General features: G+C 50.7%; 3 protein-coding genes across 3 annotated transcripts; 1 reads left to right on the plus strand and 2 right to left on the minus strand.

Moving 5' to 3' along the window:
- Positions 1 to 67: 67 nt before the first annotated feature.
- Positions 68 to 7,388, minus strand: RPS19 (ribosomal protein S19). The gene is made up of 6 exons (XM_065926235.1): positions 7,305 to 7,388; positions 6,760 to 6,830; positions 6,399 to 6,499; positions 1,586 to 1,769; positions 1,008 to 1,062; positions 68 to 133 (listed from the first exon to the last, which is right to left on the minus strand). The coding sequence occupies exons 2-6, from the start codon at positions 6,828 to 6,830 to the stop codon at positions 107 to 109; spliced, it is 438 nt and encodes a 145-aa protein (XP_065782307.1). The 5' UTR covers positions 7,305 to 7,388; the 3' UTR covers positions 68 to 106.
- Positions 7,389 to 13,122: 5,734 nt separating this feature from the next.
- On the minus strand, positions 13,123 to 16,893 carry DMRTC2 (DMRT like family C2). The gene is made up of 8 exons (XM_065926223.1): positions 16,670 to 16,893; positions 16,427 to 16,581; positions 16,066 to 16,142; positions 15,586 to 15,766; positions 15,305 to 15,431; positions 14,480 to 14,540; positions 14,160 to 14,331; positions 13,123 to 13,235 (listed from the first exon to the last, which is right to left on the minus strand). The coding sequence occupies exons 1-8, from the start codon at positions 16,891 to 16,893 to the stop codon at positions 13,123 to 13,125; spliced, it is 1,110 nt and encodes a 369-aa protein (XP_065782295.1).
- A 5,503-nt stretch (positions 16,894 to 22,396) lies between these two features.
- LYPD4 (LY6/PLAUR domain containing 4) lies at positions 22,397 to 24,056 on the plus strand. The gene is made up of 4 exons (XM_065926233.1): positions 22,397 to 22,463; positions 22,671 to 22,814; positions 23,275 to 23,601; positions 23,857 to 24,056. The coding sequence occupies exons 1-4, from the start codon at positions 22,397 to 22,399 to the stop codon at positions 24,054 to 24,056; spliced, it is 738 nt and encodes a 245-aa protein (XP_065782305.1).
- Positions 24,057 to 24,260: the final 204 nt, after the last annotated feature.

Here is a 24,260-nt window from a genome sequence, read left to right on the forward strand (position 1 = left end):
TTCACCAGGAAAGGGAAGTGCTCCTTCCTCATGCCCCACCCCCCAAAACAGGAGACCCAGACCAGGGTTACGAATGAGGCAATTTATTAACCCAGCATCATTTGTTCTAATGCTTCTTGTTGGCAGCTGCCACCTGTAGGAAAGATGGACAGAGAGTTACGGTCAGCTGTGGGCCTGTGTTCAGGCGCTTCACAGAAGCTCCCCACTAACCAGGGGGCACCAGGCCTCCTGATTTGTGGTTTCTGATGTATTCATCTCACCAGATGCTCACAGCCTCGGGCACTTCCCACTTTTACAGAATCAGAAACTGGGACTCAAGAGAGCACTGCAGTATGATCCTGACCTCTGCCCATCACCCCAGTCTACACTGCTGCTGGTGCCAGGCCCTGCACTGCCCCTACCGTCTGCCAGGCCACCTCCCGCTCCCAGAGGGCTGATACGCTGCTCTTGTCTGACACTCAGAAACGGAGGGACTCCACAGTCCAAGGTTCCTAGGGGGCCTAAGTCAATGATACACAAAGAACAAAACCAACAACAGGTTCGTGCCAGGCCCCGAGGTTCCTGCTGCTGTAGCTCATGAATCCTCGCCACCACCCTGGGAAGTGGCTGACAGCCTCGCTCCAGACAGGGAGACTGGCCCAGGGTGTCTTGTCAGGTGGCCTCCACATGGAGGCCGGGTTCCGTGGCACCCTGCCCAATGCTCCGTGAGGATCAGGAGTAAGGAAGAAACCCTGCTGTCAGAATCAGAAGGCTGACCTGGGGAGACAGAGTGGCCTCTGTGGGAGCGTGCCCTATAGAAGAGGCCCAGCTGGCTGCACCTAGGCCCGGGGCTCCCTTCACCCAGGGCCCTGCATTCCAACCTGTCTCCCACCCCCCTGTGATGGGAAGTCTGTTAGAAACGATCTTTCTCCTGCACCCCCGCTTCCCTGGCTGTAACCTCCAGGGGAGGAAATTGTCAAAATCCAGGCTCCAGAGGCCCCTGGGTGGTGACCTAAGTCCCCACTCACCTGTCCAGCGATTCTGTCTAGATCTCTCTGTCCCTGAGGAGTCAGTTTGCGGCCCCTGTGGGAGAGAAGGGTCACGCAGGCCCAGGTGAGCGCGGACTCTCACCAGCATCCCTGGTCCCGGCCAGGCCTCCCCTGGACATGAGCCAGGCTTCCCAAGGAGGCACCTGGCTGCAGGACCTCATGACGCCAGTCAAGTCCCACTCAGGCCCCCAGTCGGCTGCATTCTAACAAGCTGGAGGCTGCAGTGGGAACCCCACCTCGTCTTGAGCTGATGGGGTGTCGTTTCTGTAAGCAATAGATCAAAAGCCCCGAAAAAATCAATTGGGAAAAGTTAACGAGCAGGCTAATGAAAGCGGACAGTCGCTAAATTACCTTCCTGGAGTCTGGAGTAGTCAGCCAGAGAGGTCGGGGCGAGGCCCCTCGGCTGCTCGCTCTTCTGAAGAACCCCCTGCCTGCCCGAGGGCCAGGATATACCTGACACCTCACTGTGGGCAGAGGGGGATGGTCCTCCATAAAGGCACCACTGGGGATCTGGCCCCAAGCACCCTCATGTGCCCAGCATCCCCTCGCTGGCTTACCCATCTTGGTCCTTTTCCACCATTTTCAGCCCCTCCAGGGCTTGGAGGACCCGCCGGGCCACGCTCTTGGAACCTCTGCTGAAGTGGCTGGGCATGACACCGTTCCTCTGACGCCCACCATAGATCTTGGTCATGGAGCCAACCCCAGCGCCACCCCGGAGGTACAGGTGCCGTGCCGTGGAAGCTGGGTGGGAGGAAAAGGAGGCTGGAGAACCATTCTCAGGCACAGAAGCCCACATGAAAGGGCTCTGCTCAGGGTCACACATTGAATTCTGCGGGGAGCGGAGTCTCACCATCTTATAGTCGGGGAAACGGAGAACAGGCGAACGCACCCAAGGCTCCAGTAACACCTGACCACCACCCCCAGTTCGGGAGCCTGGGGTGCATCGGCAGTGGAGACTGCTTCAGCCACGTGACCAGGCAGATCCTGCTGCCCCGGCCAAGTGGTGAGGTGGACCTGAGGTTTCATGGACAGAGCCCAGCAAACGTCTGAGCCGTGACCGTCCACAACCAGCTGTCTGGGGGCTCTGCAGGGCTGTAGAGTTGTAGAAGGGACCTACTGATTGCCCCACTACCGTCCCAGGTCTGCCCGGAAGAGCTCGGGCTCGCGGTGGCCGCGGTGCTGACATCCTAACGCCATGGACGATCCCAACCTGAAGGTATGTCAGCCTGCTCCGTGGACTGGGGTTTCTGGCTCAGGCAAGTTCCCTGGCCAGTCTCCTTGGAAATCTCTTCTGTTCAACTGGAACACTGGCCCGCCAGGCCCTGTGCCATCTGCTTTTACACTCTCTCCTGTGAGTAGTAAGATAGCCTCGGGGCCAGCCTGATAGTGTGGCTGCTCTGGAGGGACAGACAGCCCCGCAGATGGTTCTGGTTTTCTACCTCAGGGAGCCACTGGGGTCTGAAAGAGCTGGGGCCCAGATGCTGGCCACCACACGGCCCCGCCTGGCTGAAAGCTCAAGGGTAGGGACTCCAGGTCCCCACACGTTAGGATTCTCCTCGGTCCTGAGAATGAGTCAGAAGTTATTCTCTCCACAATGACTTGCTGCTAAGAGTCACACCACCCTCCTGTGTCAAGATCCGGTAGCGGTGGTACAAAGTGTAACTGACCAGGTGAGGTGGGCGCCTCCTCCCCGGGCAGTACCTGCACACAACCCACTGTGGCCCACCTCCAGACACGGACGCAGGCTACAGGGGCGCACCACGGAGCGCTGACTCCCGCCAACGGCACCAGGGCCACTGAGCAGCCTCTCCCTGCTATCACTGCCTATGGCCCTGCCCCCTTTAAATCACTCTCCTTGGTTCTTTCTGTCCCCATGCCATCCTCTATACCAGGGATCTGACCCGTCTTTCAGGCATCAAGCAGCCTACCCACTGCCAGGATCAAGAGACTCGCCTCTTACAAGACCGCCCCCCCCAATTCCCTCAACAACCTTTCTGCCAAGGGAGTGACCTCATGGAGAAATGGCCTTCAAGAACAGTACAAATGCCCAATGGCCACCTCCCCACCACACCTGCCTGGCCACGCCCTGGTTCCATGTGGAGACCTGCTCTCCACCTGGGATGTGGAAGGCATGAGAGCCCCACGGAAGGGTTAAGATGAACACCCCTGATTTCACCAACACCTGGAAGAGGCTGCACGCTAGAAATGAATTTTGCTGAACCAGGACAGCACTCAGCCCAGTCTCACCATGGAAAGGGGTGAGCTGCCTGGTAGCTGGGGTTTGAACCCCAACATGGCTCCCTGTCAGCTGTGACAGAGCCCACCCATGTCTAGTGGCCAGTGGCCTGGTACTCACGGGGACAACTTACTCAAGTCCCCAGCAGCGAAAGTCAGAGAACAAACTCCAACAAAGCCCAACTTTAGTTTCTCCTGGGTGGATTTCACACCTTTCTTAACACCACTAAAACTATTAGGTGTGGGAGACATCCCTGGTGGTCCAGTGGTTAGGACCCTGTTTTCTCACTGCCAAGGGCCTGTGTTCGACCCCTGATGGAGGAACTAAGTGGCGTGGCAACCCCCCCGCCCCCCACTATCCAGTGTGGCAGATACCAGGTCCTCCCCCATCACAGCAGTTTGTGCAGATTATTTTTCTGACCCGTTAGAAGGGAGAACAAGAGTATTAACTTCACAAATTGGAAATTAACAGTCAAAATACTGAGTTCTACAGAAACACTGACCCCCTTTTACCTCCTCTCCTCAGCCCTTCGGACCTAGGCTGAGGTTCCAGTGCTTCCTCCTGAAGTGGATCCAAGCCATCCTGAGGGTGTTTATGATGGCCTCAGTGAATGAGGTCCTGCCACAAATGGCTTTCCCTTCAGCCTCTCCAAAGGTGGGTGTCTTTCTGCTCCCTCTAGGGAGACCCGGATGAGGAGTCACTCCTACCTCAGGACCACGCAGCACCCTAAACCCCTGCTAGGTGTCCTGTTGGGCCCCCAAGTGGTTGAGGGGGCAGGGCATACTCCACTTAGCAAATGGCAGACCAAACAAGGCTTTGGTCTTCGCAGCCTAGCAAGCCACCAGTCCATGTTAAGTTCACGTTCATGGCTCCATCCTGACCCACCGAATCATAAGGCGGGGAAAGGCAACTGCTCGGATTGGGACTGGCCTCCACCTTACAGTAAAATGCATTCAGTGGGAACTCCCTGGCAGTCCAGGGATCAGGACTCTGCTTTCACTGCCCAGAGCCTGGGTTCAATCCATGGTCAGGGAACTAAGATTTTGCAAGCTGTTTGGCATGGCCGGGGGAGAGAAAGGGATTCAGGTGCCCCAATCCAACAGCTGCTCACTCACTGCCAGACACACTGTATTCTTACCTCCCTCTCAAGCAGGCCCATTCGAGCACTCATATCTACCCAGGGCCACAATGCAGCTCCCCATTCAAAGCCCATAGTCCCCCCTTGACCCCACTCCTCCCCTTAGAGCAGGTCCCTGCTCCCCTGAAACAGGGTCCATCTCCACACCTCATCCCTCACACACTCCCAACACCACTGCCTGGAGGCCATTCATCCCTACAGATAACCGCACCCCCTCCAGACCACCCTTACGAAGGCCCTCACCTACGTGGCCCTTGTAATCTACACCTGAGATCTAGACTTTGGTCTTGGTAGTCAGCCTGCCACACCCCCCAGGGTCTTCATCTGTCAGTCTGCATGACTCTCCTCATCCAGAGTATGAACTGAACAAACTCAGTGGGAGCACTCCAGATTTCAACAGAGGTTGGCAAACTTTTCCTCTTTAAGGGTCAGACAGTAGTCTGTCATAGCTCCAACTCAGGCTTCTGCTGTGACTGTAAACGAATAACCATGGCTGCGCCCCAACAAACCTTGGTCTAGAACCGCTATCTGTGCCACTAAGGCAGCTGGGAAAGTCCAGTCAAAAGGGGGCTCTGGAAATCCAGAGGGAGACCAGCAGGGCAGGCAGAGGACGCACACCCAGCATGAGGTGTTAGGGAAGGTACACAGTGGACAGAAAGGGGCCACAGCAACTACAAAGATGACCAGCAGGCTCAACTAGGTGTGTATTACCCACGGCCTTTCCCCCACCCCACAACCTCCCCCTCCTAAGAACACAAAGTATAGAATGTCGCCAAGGAGAGAGAGCTGCCCGCCACCAACTCCCCAAGTGATGACAAGGCCGAGGGGGCTGTGGTCTTAGGAGCAGGCAGACCTCATGTATTAACCACTCTGACATCAACACCGAATCCGCTACCACCAGTCCCTATGTGGGAGGTTTATGTTAAGTACAGATTATACAACATAGACATATTCACCCACGAAATTAGAAAAACCACTAGTCTTTCTTCAAATCTTGGGCATCACAAAACAGCAGTCAGGACCATGCAAACCTTGCTTCCCAAGACGGGTGAAAGGGGTGGCAGTGGTGGTCTTGTCCACCCCGTCCCACCCCCACCTTTCTTTCTAAAAACTCACCTCACAATCATCAAGGCTCAGACTACAAAACACTTCATATTCTGAGATATTGGGCAACTTGACCAAGGCCAACTCTTCTCAAAGTCATGCTGGAGTTTTGTCAACTTCTCAACTCTGCTTCCCACCCACTTCCCACATGGAGACAAGCGGTCATCAGGACAGAACCCCCACTTCACAGAGGAGGAAGGTTGAGAATAGAGAGGTTGAGAGCCTGTAGTGAAGGCCTGTGCAGAGGCTGCTTCCTCCATTGTCACAATCAAGGGTGGAAGCCCATCTCCCACTCCCAAGATAAGCTTCATGGGGGTGACTGCTTGGAGAAACTTCAATCATTAAAAAGACAGATAAGACAGTACTAGCACTGTGCGGTCAGGGGCTATATTTAAGCCAGTCCTTACTGAAGGATTAATTAATAAAAAGAATTAATAAAAAGAGAAGGAGCTGGTACAGAGTGACCGTAAGTTTTCTTGTGAGCACTTGAGACTTGTCAAGATTTAGAATAACTGGGTCACATTTCCGACCCCTTTGTTAGGAACAACTTCTTAAAGAGAAAGAGATAAGCTACTGTGATAACCTGAATGAAAACAGAAAAGAGACACTGAAAGGACAACGGGACTCTATAAAATGAACTACCTCTGACAAAAGATGAACACTTTACTCACTGCCCCTGGGATGCCCTCGAGGCTCCGAGGAAAGCATGGGTCCTCACGTAAAATCGCTTATAAATGAACAAATATCAACAACATAAAATTACCCTATATTACACAAAGTATGCAGTGACAGAGCCAAGTATTTCTCTCTTGTAATTTCTGGGGACAAGTTAAGAACTCACAAAGGAGACCCCCAGCCCTCCACTCCCCATCCAAAGGCCCCAGTTTCTCACCAGCTCGTGTGTAGAACCAGTTCTCATCGTAGGGAGCAAGTTCTTTATGCTTGGCCAACTTGACGGTGTCCACCCATTCAGGGACTTTCAGCTTCCCGGACCTGGGACCAGGACAGCCAGAAAAGCACAATTTAGAAGCCTCCACAAACTCCATCCCCATTCCCTTCCGTCAGCACAACTGTACACCACTAGGAGCCCAATGTGCCCCAGAACAGAAAAAATACTGAAACTCAAACACAACCCAGGCCTCATGTACAAAGAGTGGATTCCACACTGACCACCACCAAGCCTCCCCAGCCAGGAAAAGAAAGCCCAGAGGCGTCGGACAAGACTAGAGCCCCCACCCACTCCCCACACTCACTTTTTGAGGAAGGCTGCCAGAGCTCTGACGAACTCCTGCTGGTTCACGTCTTTTACAGTAACTCCAGGCATCTGCGGGCAAGGTCGAGCATGAGAACACAGGTTGGATGGAGAAGACTGCCAACGGCCCGGGCCCAGTCCCACGGCGACGTAACCGCCGCGCTCACCTTACTTTCCGTAGGCCCTACTGCAACTCCCCGCTTTAGAGGCCCAAGCGCCTGCGGGTCTTCCAGAGCTTACCGCTGACCACGGTCTCTCTGGGGCGCATTAACACCGCCTGACCCCGTTTGTGAAGACGCTGTACGTCGCCAACTCCTGATTCTGCCCCCCACCCCGCCCCCGCTTTCCCGGGTTTCCACCTGGCCCAGCCGCGGTTCCCGGACCGCGCGGATCAGACATGTCCGGGCCTGCCGCTCGCACGTGGCCGCGGCTCTAGGGGGCGGGGCGGCCCACGCGGGAGCCCCAAAGCCCCCAGGCACGCTCCTCGGGCTCGAAAATCGAGCCCCGACTCCCCGCGCCCGGGTCGCACCGGAGCACTCTTCTTACCGTGCGGCCTCCGCGCTGCCAGCCAGGGGAAAGGGAGCAACGGGGTTTCCCGGGCGCACAAGTCGGGCGTCGGTTATCGCGAGAGTTCCGGAGCTCGCGAGGACGGGTTTACAGAAAAGGTGGCTCCGCCTCTCTCAGGGCAAAGGTGGGACGTGGGCGGGTTTGGTGGCAGGGTGGAGTCTTTTACCTCCTCGCTCTTCTTTCTCCTGCAGCGAGATTGAGTGAGGAGCTCTAATCTCGAGCAGGAGGGAATCTAGCTTCGTTTGCATCAATCGTGGATGGAACGAATAGCGGCGGAGGTTGTATCTCCTGGCGGAAGTTATGGGGAAGCTGGCTGGGCGGGAAATAGACCGGCGCCTCCAGCGGGACCACCCCTTTTTCCGAGTGGAAGTGGCTTTTCTGGCCGAAGGTGGGGCTAGTAAGGGCGGAACTGTGACCGGGAGCCGAGAGGAAGGACACGGAAGAGTTGCGGCCGGTCTGCCCTTTCTCGATCAGCAGTACTCGCGAGAGCAGGAGACGGAGGCCCCACCCTCCTTAGGGCGGAAATTGCTTCACGGTGGCCCAGCAGAGCGGAGTGCGAATGAGGCCCTGGAGGCGGGGAGCAGAAAAGCGCAGGAACAGAAGCAGAGGCGGGACCTTTGAAGTTCAACTCTGCCTCCTAAAGCCCGAGTCTCTTCGGACATGTGTGTGCGCTTAGTCACTCAGTCCTGTCAGACTCTTTGTGACCCTATGGACTGTATCCCACCAGGCTCCTCTGCCCATGGGGATTCTCCAGCCAAGAATAGGGGAGTGGATTGCCATGCCCTCCTCCAGGGGATCTTCCCAACCCATGGATCAAACCCAGGCCTCCCACATTGCAGGCAGATTCTTTACCTGGGACGCCCCTGTTCAGACAAAGTGCACACATACTAATTCTATCGACAAATGTTTTTTGTGTGGCTACTCTGTGCAAGGAACAGGTAAACATGTATAGTGTTACATGCATTATCTAGGTTAATCCGTCTAAGGTCCGAGAACACAGAGGACACACCTGTGGTTTGATGAAGTTGCTGACTTGCTGCGAGGGGAAAATATTGAAATATGAATCCTAATGTAAACTATGTGTCAGTGTAGACTCAGCAATTCTAACAAATGTACTACTCTGATGTGTGATGCTGATAGGAGGGGAGGCTTTGGGGAGCAAGGGGAATATGAGATCTCTTACTTTCTGCTCAGTTTTGCTATGAACCTAAAAACTGCTTGAAAGAAAACTCTTAAAACATGGTTTGAGAGGGACTTCCCAGGTGGTCCAGTGGCTAAGACTCTGAGCTCCCAAAGCAGGGGTCCCATGTTCGATCCCTAGTCAGGGAACTAGATACCACATGCGGGAACTAGATACCACATGCCGAAACTAAGAGTTCACATGCTGCGACTAAGAGTTTGCCTGCCACAACTGAAGATCCTCCAGGCTCAGCCAGATAAATAAATAAATAAATAAATAATTTTTTAAAAAATGGTTTGAGGGTAGGAAGTTGTTCATGTTGTGATGAGGGGAGAAGGCATGTTACAGTGAACTTTGTAGAAAAAAAAAACATTCCTAAGGAATCAAGACAACGTGTTTAGTTATTTATGCTGAGTGGCCAGAGAGGAGTTGAATGCAGGCTCTGCCCTCTTAGAGTACTAATTCTTAGAGGGGAAGACGTGGTTGGACAGGCCCAGCTCAAGGTGATCAGGCTTGTAAACTAGGGGCCAAGGGCCCCTGAGGAATGTAAGGAAGTCTATCTAAGGGGCTTATTAGAGATATTAAGTCAGATGAAAAGAATGAGGGTCTATGTAGGGCATGGGTTATAGAACTGTCTATGTGAATATATGTTGGTGGCTGCAGAGCCAGCTACACAATGTGACAGGGTTGCAGGATGAGGTCTCTTGGATCAGGCAATGAGGGTTTGAGTAGAGAAACTGGATGGGGTGGGTGGTATGATGGTGCTACATTGGCCAAGGAGCATAGCCTGGAGTGGACCAGGTTCACACAGGGCTGAGTGAAAGAGAGTGTGGATTCCCAAAGGGCAGAATGTAAAAGGAGCTCCTGAAGTGAAACATGGGTGTCTGTCTGGAAAGGAGCAGGATGATGCTTCAAATCTGGAAACTCATTGGTGATTTCTGCAGAACATCAGTGAGGATGATACATGAAGGAAGCTTAGAAGAGGTATGATTTACTCAGTACCCTATTGGACCTGGGCAACACCTCTCCTCACCTGGTAATGGGTGCTGGGAAAGGGAGTGACATACGAAACAGTGCTCACAGTCTATTAGCTTTAATCTCCAAAGGCTGGTCAGAGGCCAAGAGCCCATTGGCTCCCCACAACTGCAGGTGAAGGATGCTTCAGCCACGTAGGAGCATGAACAATCTGTAAACCTGCCTTTTTCCCCAGACCTGAGCTCTGCAGAGCCTCCACCTCTCTCCCTGGGGAAATGGTTGGGGAAGCAATGGGGAAGCCCTGACAATTTGACAAACTAGACCTAGTCAGGAGTGTAAAAGGTCCTGCTAAGTCTGACAAGAAGGGGAGATGGGCTGCAGAGAAATGGGTCCATGAGTGGCCTGCCCCCAGCTCCTTTCTCCAGTCTTCATCACTTTCTTTTCTCCCCCTCCATTTTCTCATGTCATCCTTTAACCTCAGATTATACTTTCTCTGTTACTGTGGCCAGCTGTGTGAGCTTGGTGTACTGGGGACCTTTGGTCAGCTCTGGGTAGCAGGGTCTTAGCCATGTTGCATGTTGCAATGCTTCCCTCCCCCTTGATTATGGAGCTTGGCTATCTGTCACCGAGAGAGCATGGCACAAGGTTTATGCAGGTCTATTAAGGGGCAATCATACATCTAAGTTAAGGTCAGGGAAGGAAGGTGTGAACCAACTTAGGTCCTTCGGTTATCCTGCACTGAGTCCTAGTCCTGAGAAGTGTTGGAGGTTAGTTGCTCTGTAATCTGTTAGAATTAGAAGCAGCTCATCTTCTCAAGACCCCAAACTGGAAAATAGCAAGTTGTAATTGGATGCCATCACCATCAATTATCTTGAATAAAAAGGTGTGTAGGTAACATTAGGAAACAGAATCAGTGCCCAGGCAGAATCATCCTCCCAGGCATGAACTTTCTGTTTGGCCCTTCTAAGAGTGGGAATGGGGATGGGGTTCTCCAAATCTTCATATCTTTGGAATAGCTCAACAGGTCTCCACATACCTGAAACAGTTCAAGAAGAAAAACTTGACAGCAGAGGACTAAGAAACAAACATGAGGAAGATATTATTACTTACTGCTATCTTGAATACGAAAGCAAAGACTTTTTGAAAAACCCTTGGGATGTCTGTCTCCTGGAGTCCTGAATTTTTCACTCTATGTATTATCTATTAATTGATTTATCTGCCTGCAATGCAGGAGACCCAGGTTTGCTTCCTGGGTTGGGAAGTTCCCATGTAGGAGGGCATGGCAACCCACTCTAGTATTCCTGCCTGGAGAATCCCCATGGACAGAGGAGCCTAGCGGCTTACATGAGGTCACAAAGAGTTGGACATGACTGAGCGACTAAGCACAATTGATTTGGGTCTGGCAAGGAAAAGGAATCTTTCTTCAGTATTTGCCTACAAATTTTTCCTAAAATACTCGGACAAGTCACTTAATCTCTTTAAGCTTGTTCCTTTATTTGTAAAATCAGAGTAATCATGTATAGCTTACAAAGTTGCTGTGAGGATATGTGGGAATTGCATACAGTGAGTACTCAATAAATGATAATCGTCACAATCCTTTTTTTTTTTTTTTTCATTCGTACTGAACCGTTTCACAATCTCTACTTTTATTGCCTAATTAGATTTTATTTCCATCTGGACAGCTTACTTTTTATTGGTGCGTGATGATATGGTTTGTTTTTTGTTTTTCCATCTGAACCTGGATGAAAAGAAAACTCAGTTCTGGGAGGGACTGTCAGATAAGGGTACAGAATATGGTGAAATGGTGCTCGGTATCCTCTAAAAAATTAGCAAAATCAATCCTAGAAGAGCCCTTATTTGCCCTCTTGCTAGTTAATAAATAGACTGCTGGGGAAAGGGAGGAATAGATTCAAGGGCAAAGAAGGGTCCAGGTGGGATGAGGAAAGCAGGGACAGGCGTGTCTACCCCACTCTCTCCTGCTCTCACCTACGCCTATCCTCTAAATAAAGTAGTAGTAGACTTTACTGCTACTGCTACTGCTAAGTCACTTCAGTCATGTCTGACTCTGTGCGACCCCATCCCTGGGATTCTCTAGGCAAGAACACTGGAGTGGGTTGCCATTTCCTTCTCCATGCATAAAAGTGAAAAGTGAAAGTGAAGTCGCTCAGTCATGTCTGACTCTTCGCGACCCTATGGACTGCAGCCTACCAGACTCCTCCATCCATGGGATTTTCCAGGCAAGAGTACTGGAGTGGGGTGCCATTGCCTTCTCCTGTCACAATCCTTTTATAGGTCCTTCCCAAGTTCAGGAAAAACCTTTTATAAAGACTAACTTGATTATTCCTGTTCTGATTGCTCTCAGTTTCCCCATTATAAAATATTATGTTAGATCAGCATTGGGGCTTCCTTGGTGGCTCAGTGGTAAAGAATCCGCCTGCAATGCAGAAGACATGGGTTTGATCCTGTGGTTGGGAAGATCCCCTGGAGAAAGAAATGGCAACCCACTCCAGTATTCTTGTCGGGGAAAATCCCATAGACAGAGGAGCCTGGCAGGCTAGAGTCCATGGAGTCACAAAAGAGTCAGACATGACATAGCGACTAAACAACAACAACAGATGAGCATTAAATTGGCATTCCATTGACCAAAGCTGGCCTGAAAATATGTTTTGTTTGACCTACATAGGATTTAAGCACAGCACAGAATTTAAAGAAAAACTGAGTCAGCATTTGAAAATTAAGAAATGTAAAACAGAAATCTAGTTTTCCAGCTTCTCTTGAAAAATCAGCAGATATGGCAGTACTGAGCCCACATTCCTGCCTGGCAACAATTCACTAGGGCCAAAAGGAAGCTGCCCCCTAGGTGAGGCGTGCATTCTGTTCGCCAGGGCCTCTCTGGCTTTCTTTACTCATTTATATGATCTGTTTGGCCCTGTAGGTATTGCAACCTGTGCCCCTCTGAACAGCTGGAAATTGTCTATGCTTGGCACAGAGCAGTCAATTATTCAACCAGTGAATCACCTACTGTGTTTCCCTACCACTCTTTCTTACCTGGCCATACAAAGAAATCCAAATTTGTAGTTACTTGTGGTAGTTACTGAGTAACTGACTTTCATTTTGAGGAGTGAAGTGAACAAGTCCTTTCTGTCACTCAGGATAGACTAGGTTAAGCTGTGGTAAAAAACAACTCCCACATCTCAGTGGTTTAATACAACACTGGTTTATTTCTTGCTTACTCACACAAACCAAGACACAAAACAAAAATACTCTTGTTTTCACATGCATGGAGGCAGACATGAGTGCACAGGTATATACAGGATCACATGTCAAATGAATACCCTGGAACATGAACTCATGCAGAAATCTATTTAGATACTGGTTAGCTTAAACTGCACAACTTTCTCTTTGTTGGGGATTTGAAAAGGTCCCAGGACCCAAGGAAGGTAAGAGACTATCCACCTTTGGCTAAGGAAACGGCCATGCTACAAAAGGAACCAAAAGCTAACAAAGCATCTGAGAGCTTTAAAAAAAGCCTGAAGCGTGTACTACATTAAATTCCATGCAGAAATCTATGAGTAAAATACCAAATATTCAATGCCTACAGGCTGCTGCCCCCTACCTCCCGGGACCTCCACCTCTGGGCTTCTAGCTTAGGAGGGAAATGGACCCCAGTCGCCCAATATGCAGAGCCACGGAAGGGGCTGGGCTGGGCCGGAGAGAGGGCCCAACAGACTGGAATCCTCTTCCTCCAGCAGGAGCTACAGGAAGGAAGGAAGAAGGCAAGACCAGGTCACATCCATTTCCCCTCCCAGCAAACCCTCCCTTTTTACCCCATCTATTTCAGGCCCATCTTTGTTCACCTGGATTATAGCAAACACTTCCTCCTCACCGATTTTACCACTTCTAGTCTTGCCTCATCCAACCCCTCCATCACAGCCACCATACTTATCTTTCTAAAGCTCAGAGTCTCTGAATACATCCCTGCCTAGCTCAGAAATATTCCCTTGTTCCCCTTCATGTATGGTTGCTTGTTTACTTCCATGATCAGAAGCCCTTCCAGACTCACCTGCTTCTGTCTCAGCAGTTCCTTCAGGCCAGTTTCCTCACCTGCGCTGCATGCCCAACCCATCATTTTGGACAGGAGAAATCTCAGCCTTCCCTTTCTGTCCCCACAGGTGGTTCTCACGCCTCAAGATTCTTCTAGATCTCTCCAAGTTTATCACTAAACTTTGTGAAAGCATCCAGGTTTTCCAAATAGGATGCCTTTAAAGGCAGGTCGCCAAATAGGAAACTCCTTAAAAGCAGTTATCAAGGGTCCAGGCCAGACTCTTGATACCTCCTCCGTCCCTCTCCAGACTTCAGTAGGCACCATGGGTCAAAAGAAGCCCTGGGCTGGAGTGAGGAGACCAGGCTTTGCCACGGACTTGCTATATGCTCTCAGGCCTCTCTCAGGGCCTCACTTTCCTTGACATCAGGACACTGGACATTTGCTTTTGAGCACACACAAAAATAAATTCACTGAACAACTCTCAACTGTAATCTAAGGGGCTAGGTTGAAAAGCGTTGGGCCTGGGATCTTCAACTTGCTGATCTCCTGATCTCCTTGGTTAGTCCCTGCTTGTTCCAGTACCTCCATTTCTCAGTCATGCCTTTCCATCCTTTCCTTTTAAAGAACAGGTTACCTGGTGGGCCACAAGGATGGAGCAGGGAGATCCAGGCAGGGTTGGCAGGGCCAGGAGTCAGGCGGGGAGCCTGAGATGAATCTTTCAGTCCCACAAGAGCCTCAGCTGCCTCCCGCTGCAGCTGCCACTCTGAGGAGGCAGAGGTCCAGGTCAGGCGAGAGGGTCCGGGGACCTGCAAAGGAGAGATGCAGACTGGGAATCCCTACTTCTGCCCACCCTCCAGAGGCTCCCTGTCCCCAGTTACTTCATTATTCCCTACTCTTCCCTTCCCCAAGCTGAACTTCCTCCCAGGGTCCTGGATTCCACTTCTTTTTCAGGACCTGTGGCTGTAGCAGAAGAGGGTCTGGGGTGCCACAGGGCTGGAGTATCAGAGTTGAGCATCTGGAAATAAGGAGAAAAGATGCCAGGGGGATTAAACTCATGGACAGACATGTATACATGAAAAGAGGAGCAGGATTTTGCTGTGTTCTGATCTGGGATTTTGAGTGCCTGTGGTCATTAGGTTTTGTGGCTTTGGGCAAGTCCCTCCCTCTGTTTGCCCTGCTTTGTCTTCTGTAAAATGGAAACATCTTTCAGTTTCTTACTCCCAGAGCTACTGTAAGGATTATGGGAAATAATTGGTGTCAGTTAAAAAAAAAATGGACAAAACACCTAGAGGGATTTGAATGATTGTTCCTGCCCTACCAGTGTCTGATTTTCTTTCCTCCTAGTACCTTAATCCCCATGGAACTTGAGGGGCAGCTTGGCCAACCTTTAGGACACTTTGTCTAATGACCTCTGGCCTCTCTCCTAGGCCTCTGAAATTCTTACCATCATGTCCCCCCACCCCTCACGTCAGCAGGCAGTTCAACCCTATCTGTTTAAGCAGATTTAATAGCTACTATTTGTTTAAGGTCAGGGCTTGTGCTAAGTGTATTCCATATATTATTGCTAATTTTTATTATTACCAAGAGGTAGTACTGTCTCTGATTTACTAATAGAAAACAGGCTCAGAGAAGTAAAGATACTTGTACAAAGATTCATAGCTAGCCAGTTAGGAGAGCTCTGCCTCACACAGTAGTCTGAAGACTTTTTCTTCATCATCTACTATGGTGTCCAGCACAGGGTTAGGCACATCATAAACACGTTTTTTTCTCCCTACTCACGTGCGGGGCAGGGTAGAATGCCCTTGGGATTCTCCAGAAAGAGGAGCTGTCAGTATTGGGCGAGATCCTGTGCAGGCTGGGAGAGGCCCATGAGTGGGCAGCCGGAGGGCAGTGCCAGGGTCAAAACCTAATGAGGAAAAGAGAATGCAGAGTATATAGTGTTCAGAGGTCATGGCTCTGTCTTGCCTTTTCCTACCCTGTATCCTTTTGCTCTTCTCTTTCTGACACAGTGGTACACAGTCGTTCAAATATCTGTTGAATTAACGTTGAATTCATCTTACCAGGGAAAGGATGCAGAGGGACAGCAGGTTCTTGGCACAGCAAGCGGCACACCACTGGGGTTGGCATGGAAAGGCCTGGAGGCAGCCAGTGCCCAGGGGCCCAAGGGCCGGGAGGCACTGGAGTCCAGGGCAAAGGCAAGGCTTCTGGGGGACGACTGAGCAGCAGAGGGCCCCGAGAGTTCTCCTGCAAGGGCAGGGAGCACAGGTTGGAGTCAAGTTCAAGGCTGGAGAAGGAATGTTCTAGGGTAGAATTGGGGCCCCAAAACTTCAGAGTTTGAAGGGCTGCAAAATCCCACCCCATCATTTTGCCCATGGAATAGAAGTGCTTTGCCCAAGATTACACAGCAAGTCAGGGCTGGACCTAGAATCCAGGTGCTGAGGGCACAGAGGAAGGGATCTGGGCAGGGGCTAGGACAGGAGTCACTCCCTCAGGGCCCAGGGGGACCTTGTGCCAGTGGGACTGGCACAGGCCTTCCTTACCTTTCCAGGAGGTGTCAGTGCCAGTGGAACTACACGATGGGGAGTCTGAGGCTGGGGTGCTATGTTCTCCTTTCCAGCTGTGAGGGACCAGGGAGAGCTTTGGGGAGCTCTTTCTCCTGCGTGCCTCCCACTCCAGCCCAATATTGAATTTTTATCTGCCTCTGTCCCACTTCTACCTCCCGATCTCATTACATCCTTCCAACACTTAATCACACTTTACAGTTGGGGAGGGAGAGGCCCAGAGAACAGAAACTCCTTGCCCAAAATCATACATCAATTCAGTGGCAGGACTGGGGCCCTATTTCCTACTTAAGCTTTTCCTGCCTAAATTCCTGCCCTGGCCACAGCCAGTGACACTTACAGTGGACCCCTGGTCGAGTGACTCCCTTCTTGACACGGCTGGGAGCTTTGGGAGGAGCTGCCCCTCTCATGAGTCCCTGGGCTAGGTGCCTCTTTAGCTGTGCCTCCTGCTGCCTACGCAAGGCCACCTGGGCAGCCATGACCCTTCGGCGCTCCCTAAAGAGGGGAAGTGGTGAGTCAACAGTCAAATCAGCCACCTTTTACATAAGGCCCATCCTCTCCCTTCTCTGGATCTCATACTCACAAGATGAGGACACATTTGTGACACTCGCAAGCCTGAAACAGGCACAGGCGCTTGTGGCCCTTGAGGTGGGCAGTGACACCGTGGTTGCGGCAACGGGCGCAGGTTGGAGACCGATTGACAGCTCTCCTGGGGATAAGTTCCATGCCCTGGGGGGCTCTGGTTTCACCCCCTGTGGCAGAGTCTGAAGGGCAGTGGTGGACAGCAGGCATTTCATTGGGGTCCATGGATCTAGGGGCAGGAGTGGAAGGTCAGGGTGGCCACGTACGTTGGTCCTGTCCTGACTATCCTTCTTGCCTCTGGGAGGCCACACCAAAAGGGTTTTCCCACTTTGCCCATCCTGGGACTCAGCTGTCACCCTTGATTCTCCCCTGGCTCTCTCCCTTCTTCACCCTTCCTGGGGCATCCTCCTCTCCAAGAACCTCTCTCCTCATTCCTTTCTTACGTATCTTTCGATCCAAACATTATTCTCTGCTCACCTCTACCTTCCCAAGCACAAATACCAGTTTGGGGCACACTCAGGCACTCTCAAGCCCCCTACAACAGTTCTTACACTCCCCTTTCCATCACCACCCCATTCCCACGATTTTCCTGGCATTCTCTTCCACAATTATCATCCTTCCCTCCTGCAGTTATCCAATTCCCACACATGCTTTCATGTTCCCCTTTCAATCCTTAACCCTCATGTATGCCGTGCAATTCAACTTCCCCCTGCAGCCCTTTTAATCAGACCGCCTTGCACCCCAGTAAATATATCATTCTCAAGAATCCCTTGTCCCATTTTCAAGAATTATTTTCATTTCCTCAGCAAAGGTTTACTGAGCCCCTTCCACGTGCCAGGCCCTGATCTAGGCCCAAAGACCCCCCTCTCCACGGCCCAAATTCCTCTGTTGCACCCACACTCCTTCTAAACTAAGGCAAACCCGGGCACGTCGCTGCGCCGGGCCGTCACGCGCCTTCACCGACTACCAACAAGTAGTCTCGAGCCACTCCCGCCCCCACCCCACCGCCCCACCGCCCCACTCAGCTGTTCCTCGCGCGCACCCCATTCTGGAGCTGTCCCCCTCAAACGCTGGGTCCGCGGCCCCGCCCCGCTCCAGGGTCTCAGGGAGGGGGCGGGGCTCCGGGAGCGCGCCCAGGGTCCGCGGGGCGGGGGAAGGGCAAACGGGGCGCGAGGAGCGCGAGCAGGGGATGGAGAGGAGCGAGGGTGGGGAATCCAGGGCAAGAGAGGGAGTGGAAGAGACACGGAGGGGCAGGGTCGTGTTCGTCTCGTCAGTTCGGAGTTACCTCAGCCTGGAGCACAGTTAGAGTCAATCTGGAGGAGGCGAAAGGAAGCGGTGAGACAGTGGTGTGAAAAACGGCTGCGCTCGCGCCACTTTTCCCGCCCCTTCTCAAAAGGACCAATGAACTTCAAGGGGCGTCTCCTGCGCTGAGGCGACCGACCAATGCGTTTCAAGATCTTGCACTGACGGCCCGCCCCTTTACCTCCGTTCGCTTCTCCTCGCGCTGGACTATCAATCCAGCCAATAGCGCGTCGAGTTGAGTCTCGCACTTATCCCTTCCCCTTGTGATTTGCCTTCCCAAATTGTTCTTCCTCTTTTGGGAGAGGTGGCCAATGGGGCGTCGAGTACCGGTTCCAATACAAGACTGGCCCCGCCCCCAAGAACGGCCGCCTGGCCCGCCCTCCCGCGAACGTTGACCTGGACGCATTGGCGCTTGCGCAGTCTCGTCATCCGGCCTGCGCTGCACCGCCCCGCCTCTGGAGCATTTGGTGGCCAGGACTTGGCTTGAGCGGCATTTCACTGCGTGGACGCCCGTGTGTTTTTTCACTTCTCTCCCACTACCCGAACTCAAGATCTACACTTCTCCTTTTATGTTCCCCTACCTGTGATATCCTTGTTTCCCTCCCGGGTTCCACCTTCTAACGTTGTGGCCCTTTCCTTGTGTCTCTTATTGGCAGTGTCCATGCTGATTTCCCTAAATTTGACGTTTTCTTTCTCCGGGAGTCTCTCTCTTTGCCTGTTCATCCTGCTGATTTTCGAAACCCTTTCTCCACGTGCTTCATCCCCTCATAGTCTGTCCCCCTTCCCCTCCCATCCCTGTCTTTGGTTCCCAAGATACTTCTGTGATTTTTCTTTTTAACCCTTTCCACCTTCTGTGTTCATCTTCCTCCCGGATTTCACCCCATTCTCTGGCCTCCACTCTGTAATTGTAGCCGTCTCTGTGCATCTTTATTAGACCCATCTCACGGTTTCCCCACCCGCATCCTCCGTGTTGTCCCCTTTTCTCTATGCATCCCGCCCTGTCTCCTTTTCTGTCTTTGAGCCTTTCAGATAGCCTCCTCCCCACCCCAGAAACCGATCTTTGTGCCCAATTCCTCATTTTTCTGCCACTCCCAATTGTGCTTTCTCTGCTGCTCATCCTCTGTCTCCCTGCAAGTTTCCGTTCCATTAATTTGCTCCTCCTCCTCAGTGTGGTTTCTCTTGTAGGAATAGTGTCTTCTCTGACCACTACTTCAAGCCTTTTTCCTTGAGGATTTTATTCCAGTCTTTTCTTTTTGTGTCTGTCCTTGTACCGAGATTGCTGGGGCCTGCGGTTTTGCATTCCAGGCAGGTGTGTGCCCTGTCCCCTGCTTGGTCCAACTGCTTCTATCCTTTGCCTTCATCCCCTCTTCCCGTGTCCCATCTTTTCTGCTCGTCTTGGCTTCTTGGTTTGCGGCAGATTTCTGGGTTACGCATCCTGGGTCAGGTATTCTGGTCAGAAAAGTGTGGCAGAAGTGACGTCTATCTGGACTGCTGTGCAGGGAAGCAGTACTAGACAAAATTGGAAAGGTTGTTTGGGGCCCGTGTGAGGGATGAAGGGTGGCCTGTATGTGGGAGACTGCATTCAAGCTGGCATTCACAGCTAAAGAGATTGACCTTGATCTTTTAGATAGTGGAGAGAGAGAGATGGGGGGCAGGGAGGCAACATTTTGGAGAGCTTAGCACTTGCCTGGCACTTTATGCTAATAATCTTAATAATGAGCCTATGAGATATATTTTTAATATGTTTTATAAATGAGTTCAATAAGAGGCACAAGATCACACAGCTAGTCAGTGGAGAGGTAAAGATTCCAACCTTGGTCTGTCTTTGAGTTCAAAATCTTAAGAAATTTGTACTACCTACTGCATTTTATTTATTTCCAGTAATCCCCAGTTCCCCACTTTTCTTCCCTAACTGTCCCACAGGTGCTCATTTCAGATGGCACATGCATACCTCTTTTAGTCTGTGTATGTTCTTGCCAAGATGTGCAGTGTTTTATGTGCATGATGTTTTTAACATATGCAAGTGACATTGAGTTGTTTATTATTAAAAATAATCAACACTGTGTTTTTATGATCCATCCATGTGTGCGTGATGTGTACAGCTAACCAGTTGCTTCTAACTAGTACATGGTATTCCATGGTATGCATCCCCTGTGTGTTACGTGTTCACTTGGTCTCAGGGAGAGATGCCCATGTTGCCTTCAGCTCACTATCCCCACCAAACTGGCACATCCTTTTATGTGTTCTTTTGTAGTTGAAGGTGGAAATCTCTGTTTTGTGTACCTAGGATATACCAGAAATAGCTATTTGTAACCTAATTTGGCTAAGTATTGCCAGACTTCTTGCAATGAATGATACTTTGGGCTTGAGACACTGATCAGAACCCTTAGCACCTCCATTCTTCAGGGTCCAGAAGAGGACCCTATCCCTGGCCACAGCTACCCCATGAGCACCAATGCACAAGGGCCTCTCCAGCCCCATAGTCCTACCACCATTCATATTTTTCCAGCTTTCTGACCTCTTGTCAGTCTGGTAGATGCTCATTTGAATACACTGCATTTCTATGATTATTGTTGAGCACGAGTTGAAGAAACATGTTAGCCTTTCTGGTTTGCTTTTCTGAGAATTGAGAATTGCCTCTTCATATACTTGGCCTATTTCTCTACTTAAATTTCTCTCTTTTTCTAATCAATTTGCCTAAGATCTTTGTCAATTCTTATTGGTTTCAGACTTTGCATACATTCTTCTTATGACCATTTTGGCATTTCATATTATTTTAGAAATTTATCCACTTATAAAGTATATAAATTTCAAGTTTGTAAGTGTAGGCTTGTTTTTTAAATATATATTTTAAGAAATTTATTTTTGGCTGCATTGGGTCTTCATTGCGACATGAGGGTTCTTCGTTTTGTGGCTTCTCTCTAGTTGTAGTGCTTGGGCACTAGAGCGCATGGGCTCAGTAGCTCTGCGGCATGTGGGATCTTAGTTCCCTAGCCAGAGATCAAACCTATGTCTTCTGCATTGGAAGGCAGATTCTCAACCACTGGACCACCAGGGAAGTCCCAAATATGGAGTTGTTAATGACAGTTTTATTATTCTTAGAACATATAATGTCTTTTAGTTTCTATTTTTCATTCTGCATTTTATTTGCATCTCTCTTTTTTTTTTCTTGAGTAGATTTGCTGGAGGATTATCTTAGTAATATTGTCAAAGAATGAATGTTAGTTTTTCATAATAGTTTTTTGTAAATAGTTTTTTTTAATCAATTTGGTTGATTTCTGGTCATTTTTATTCCTTTTTGGGGAGGTTGCTTTGTTGTTCCTTGTATAACTTCTTGAGTTAATTCATAAGCATATTTTATAATTCTTATTGTTTCTTGGTAAATGTATTTAAATTATAAATTTACTTCTAAACGTTGATTTAGAAATCATTGTCCAATTTAAAAAAAACTTTGATTTTGAAATGATTATTAGCTCATAAGAAGTTGCAAAAATTGTGTATAGAATCCCTAAAACCCTTCTTCTGGTTCCACATAGGGACATTTTGTATGACTGTAGTAAATGAGCAGGAGATTAACATTGGTACAGTACTCTTGGGGCTTCTCTGGTTGCTCAGTGGTAAACAATCCCGCCACAATGCAGGAAATGTGGGTTCGATCCCTGGGTTAGGAAGATCCCTTGGAGAAGGAAATGGCAACCTCTGGTATTCTTGCCCGAGAAATCCTGTGGACTCCTCCCCCAGAGGAGCCTGGGGGGCTATAGTTCATCAGTTTAGTTCAGTTCAGTTCAGTCACTTGGTCGTGTCTGACTCTTTGCGACCCCATGGACTGCAGCACACCAGGCTTCCCTGTCCCTCTATAGTCCAAAGAGTTGCAAAAGAATCTGACATGGCTGAGTGATTAAACAACAATAACAACAACACTTTTAATTAAATTAGACCTTATTCAGTTTTCATCAGATTTTACATGCGTGTGTGTGTGTGTGAGACGTGTAGCATGTTTGCTATTATTCAGTACTGAATACTTTCTCATTTCTTTTTCAAGTCAGGGGTTACTTAGTAATACATCAGTTGACTTTCACACATTTGTTGCTCTAATCTCATTGTCTCTGGATGGAGAACATCCTGTATAAATAGTGATCCTTTGAATAAGCCAGCCTTCTCTGCTCAGCACCATTTCCAACAGCAGGAACTAAGCGGAAGAGCGAGACTTCAGGATTCAAGAAGCTCACGGGGCGGGTTCAGGTTAGGCTGGAGGAAAGACCATGGAGATGAAGACCTGTGTCCCTGAAGGGCTCAGGAAGCCTATGTCACAGGAACTGATAATCAACTTTCTGCTTCAGAAACAGTGATCTAAAGGCCAACAAGAACGGAGTTTTGAGACCTAGATTGAAATTGGTTCCAGAATCCAGGACCCAAACACAGGACCATGGGACCCCAGCATCTCAGCCCCATGCAGCTGCTCTGTCTCCTGGGGGTCATTTCCTCTCTGCCTTGTATGTCCTGTGGGGCTGGATGCCTCGGGACCCTCTTGGCTGGGGAGGATGGGGGGGGGGGCTCGATTCCTGTCGCTGGGGGAGGGAAAGCTGCGTATCTGGGTCCCTCGGGGGACAAGATCTGTGAGGCTGAGCTCTTGATTGGCCGCTCAAGGGTTGAGAAGGCAATGTGAGGAGCAGTTGACCAGATAAAGATTCTCTCTTTAGGGGCTGAAGCTCTTCTGTGCTATGAAGCAAAATCTTCACTCTTCAGAGCTGTAGGTCTCCATAAGTGGCAGTGGTTTCTGTTGAGGAGCATGGTGTGTAAACTGAATGAGGGCTGTGAGGAGACGCTGGTGTTCATCGAGGCAGGTGGGCTGGCGCGAGTTTGCTACATTGTTCCGGCTTGCTCTTCAGACCCCTACCTCCCTTCCCAGCACCCAGGGACTCTGGACTTCGGTTCCAGATATTTATCCCTGTCATATCTTTGGGAATAACGTCCAGACACCAGCAGGAGAGGGGCAGGACCCAGATGGTTGCGCTGTGGGCTGGATAAGAGGGCAGAATGGAGGTGGGAGAGAAGACAAATTTTGGGACACAGGGGAGAGAGGAGCAGAGGGTCTCCTCCCGTGGAAAGAGGGGTGAGGAGAGGCAGATAAAACCTGGGAGATCTGAGCAGCAAGTGGACAGTAGGTGGGGACAGCTGGTGGTGGGGCAGAGCGAGCAGCAAGGGCAGGGTGGGGTGAGGTGGGATGGGGTGGGGTGTGGTGGGAGGTTGGACTGCGTGTGGCTAATGACACTCATCAGAGCTCTCCAATCTTCTGCCCCACAGGGACCAGAAAGGGAATCCTGGGTTTTAAAGGCTGCAGCCCAGCCTCATCTTACCCACCCCAAGTCTCCTACCTGGTTTCGCCTCCTGGATTGTCCATCGCCTCCTATAGCCGGGTCTGCCGGACCTATCTCTGCAATAACCTCACCAACATGGAGGCTATATTGCAGCTCAAGGCCAGGACTCCCAAGACTTTAGCATTTTCTTCCCATAGTTGCCCAACTTGTGTGGGTGAGCACTCGAAGAGCTGCCTCCCAAATTTTGTCTCCACGGAGTCTTGCCCCAGAGATGCTACTAAGTGTTACAGTTCCACAGTGAAATTCCAGGCAGGTGAGCGGACACAAACTTTCTTTCTCAGATGCCTGCTCCAGGCCTGCTGCCTTTCCATCCCTGAGGGAGGTGGGTGGGACTCAGAGAGGTGCTGGGGCTCGTGGTACAGAATTCCAAGGGGAACAGGGAGAAGGTGCCTGATGCCGGGTCTTTGGGGGGTGAGCAGGTGTCCTGGTTGGTGAGGGGTGTCTGGAAGGAGGGGCAAGGCACTTGCATTTTGAAAGTGTCTCTGACTGCCCCTTCTCTTCCTTGCAGGGTCTCTCAATACCACCTTCCTCCTCATGGGCTGTGCTCGTGAACATACCAGTGTTTTAGCCCATTTTCACCATATTGGGAGCATCAGAGTGACCGAGGTCATCAACATCATAGAGAAGGCCCTGTTTACTGGTGCAGGGACCCCTTGTCGGAGTCCTTGGGGCATCCTCTTAGGCCTCCTGTTTGCCTTCAAGGGCTGAGGATCTAGCTGGACCAGACCAACACCCCCCTCCCTTTTCACAGAGCCAAATAAAGTCACAGAGTTGCATTTCTGCCTTGTCTTGTGGTCTGTGAGGGTTGTGGGGTTGTGAAAGAGCTGAAGAGGGGTGGCAGGTGGAGGGGAGGGGCAGGCAATGTGCAGTGCTCGCTGTGAAGTGAGCAGGGTGCTCCAGGAGGAGGATCAT

Source organism: Muntiacus reevesi, chromosome 2, assembly GCF_963930625.1.
Source record: "Muntiacus reevesi chromosome 2, mMunRee1.1, whole genome shotgun sequence".
Classification (NCBI taxonomy): domain Eukaryota; kingdom Metazoa; phylum Chordata; class Mammalia; order Artiodactyla; family Cervidae; genus Muntiacus; species Muntiacus reevesi.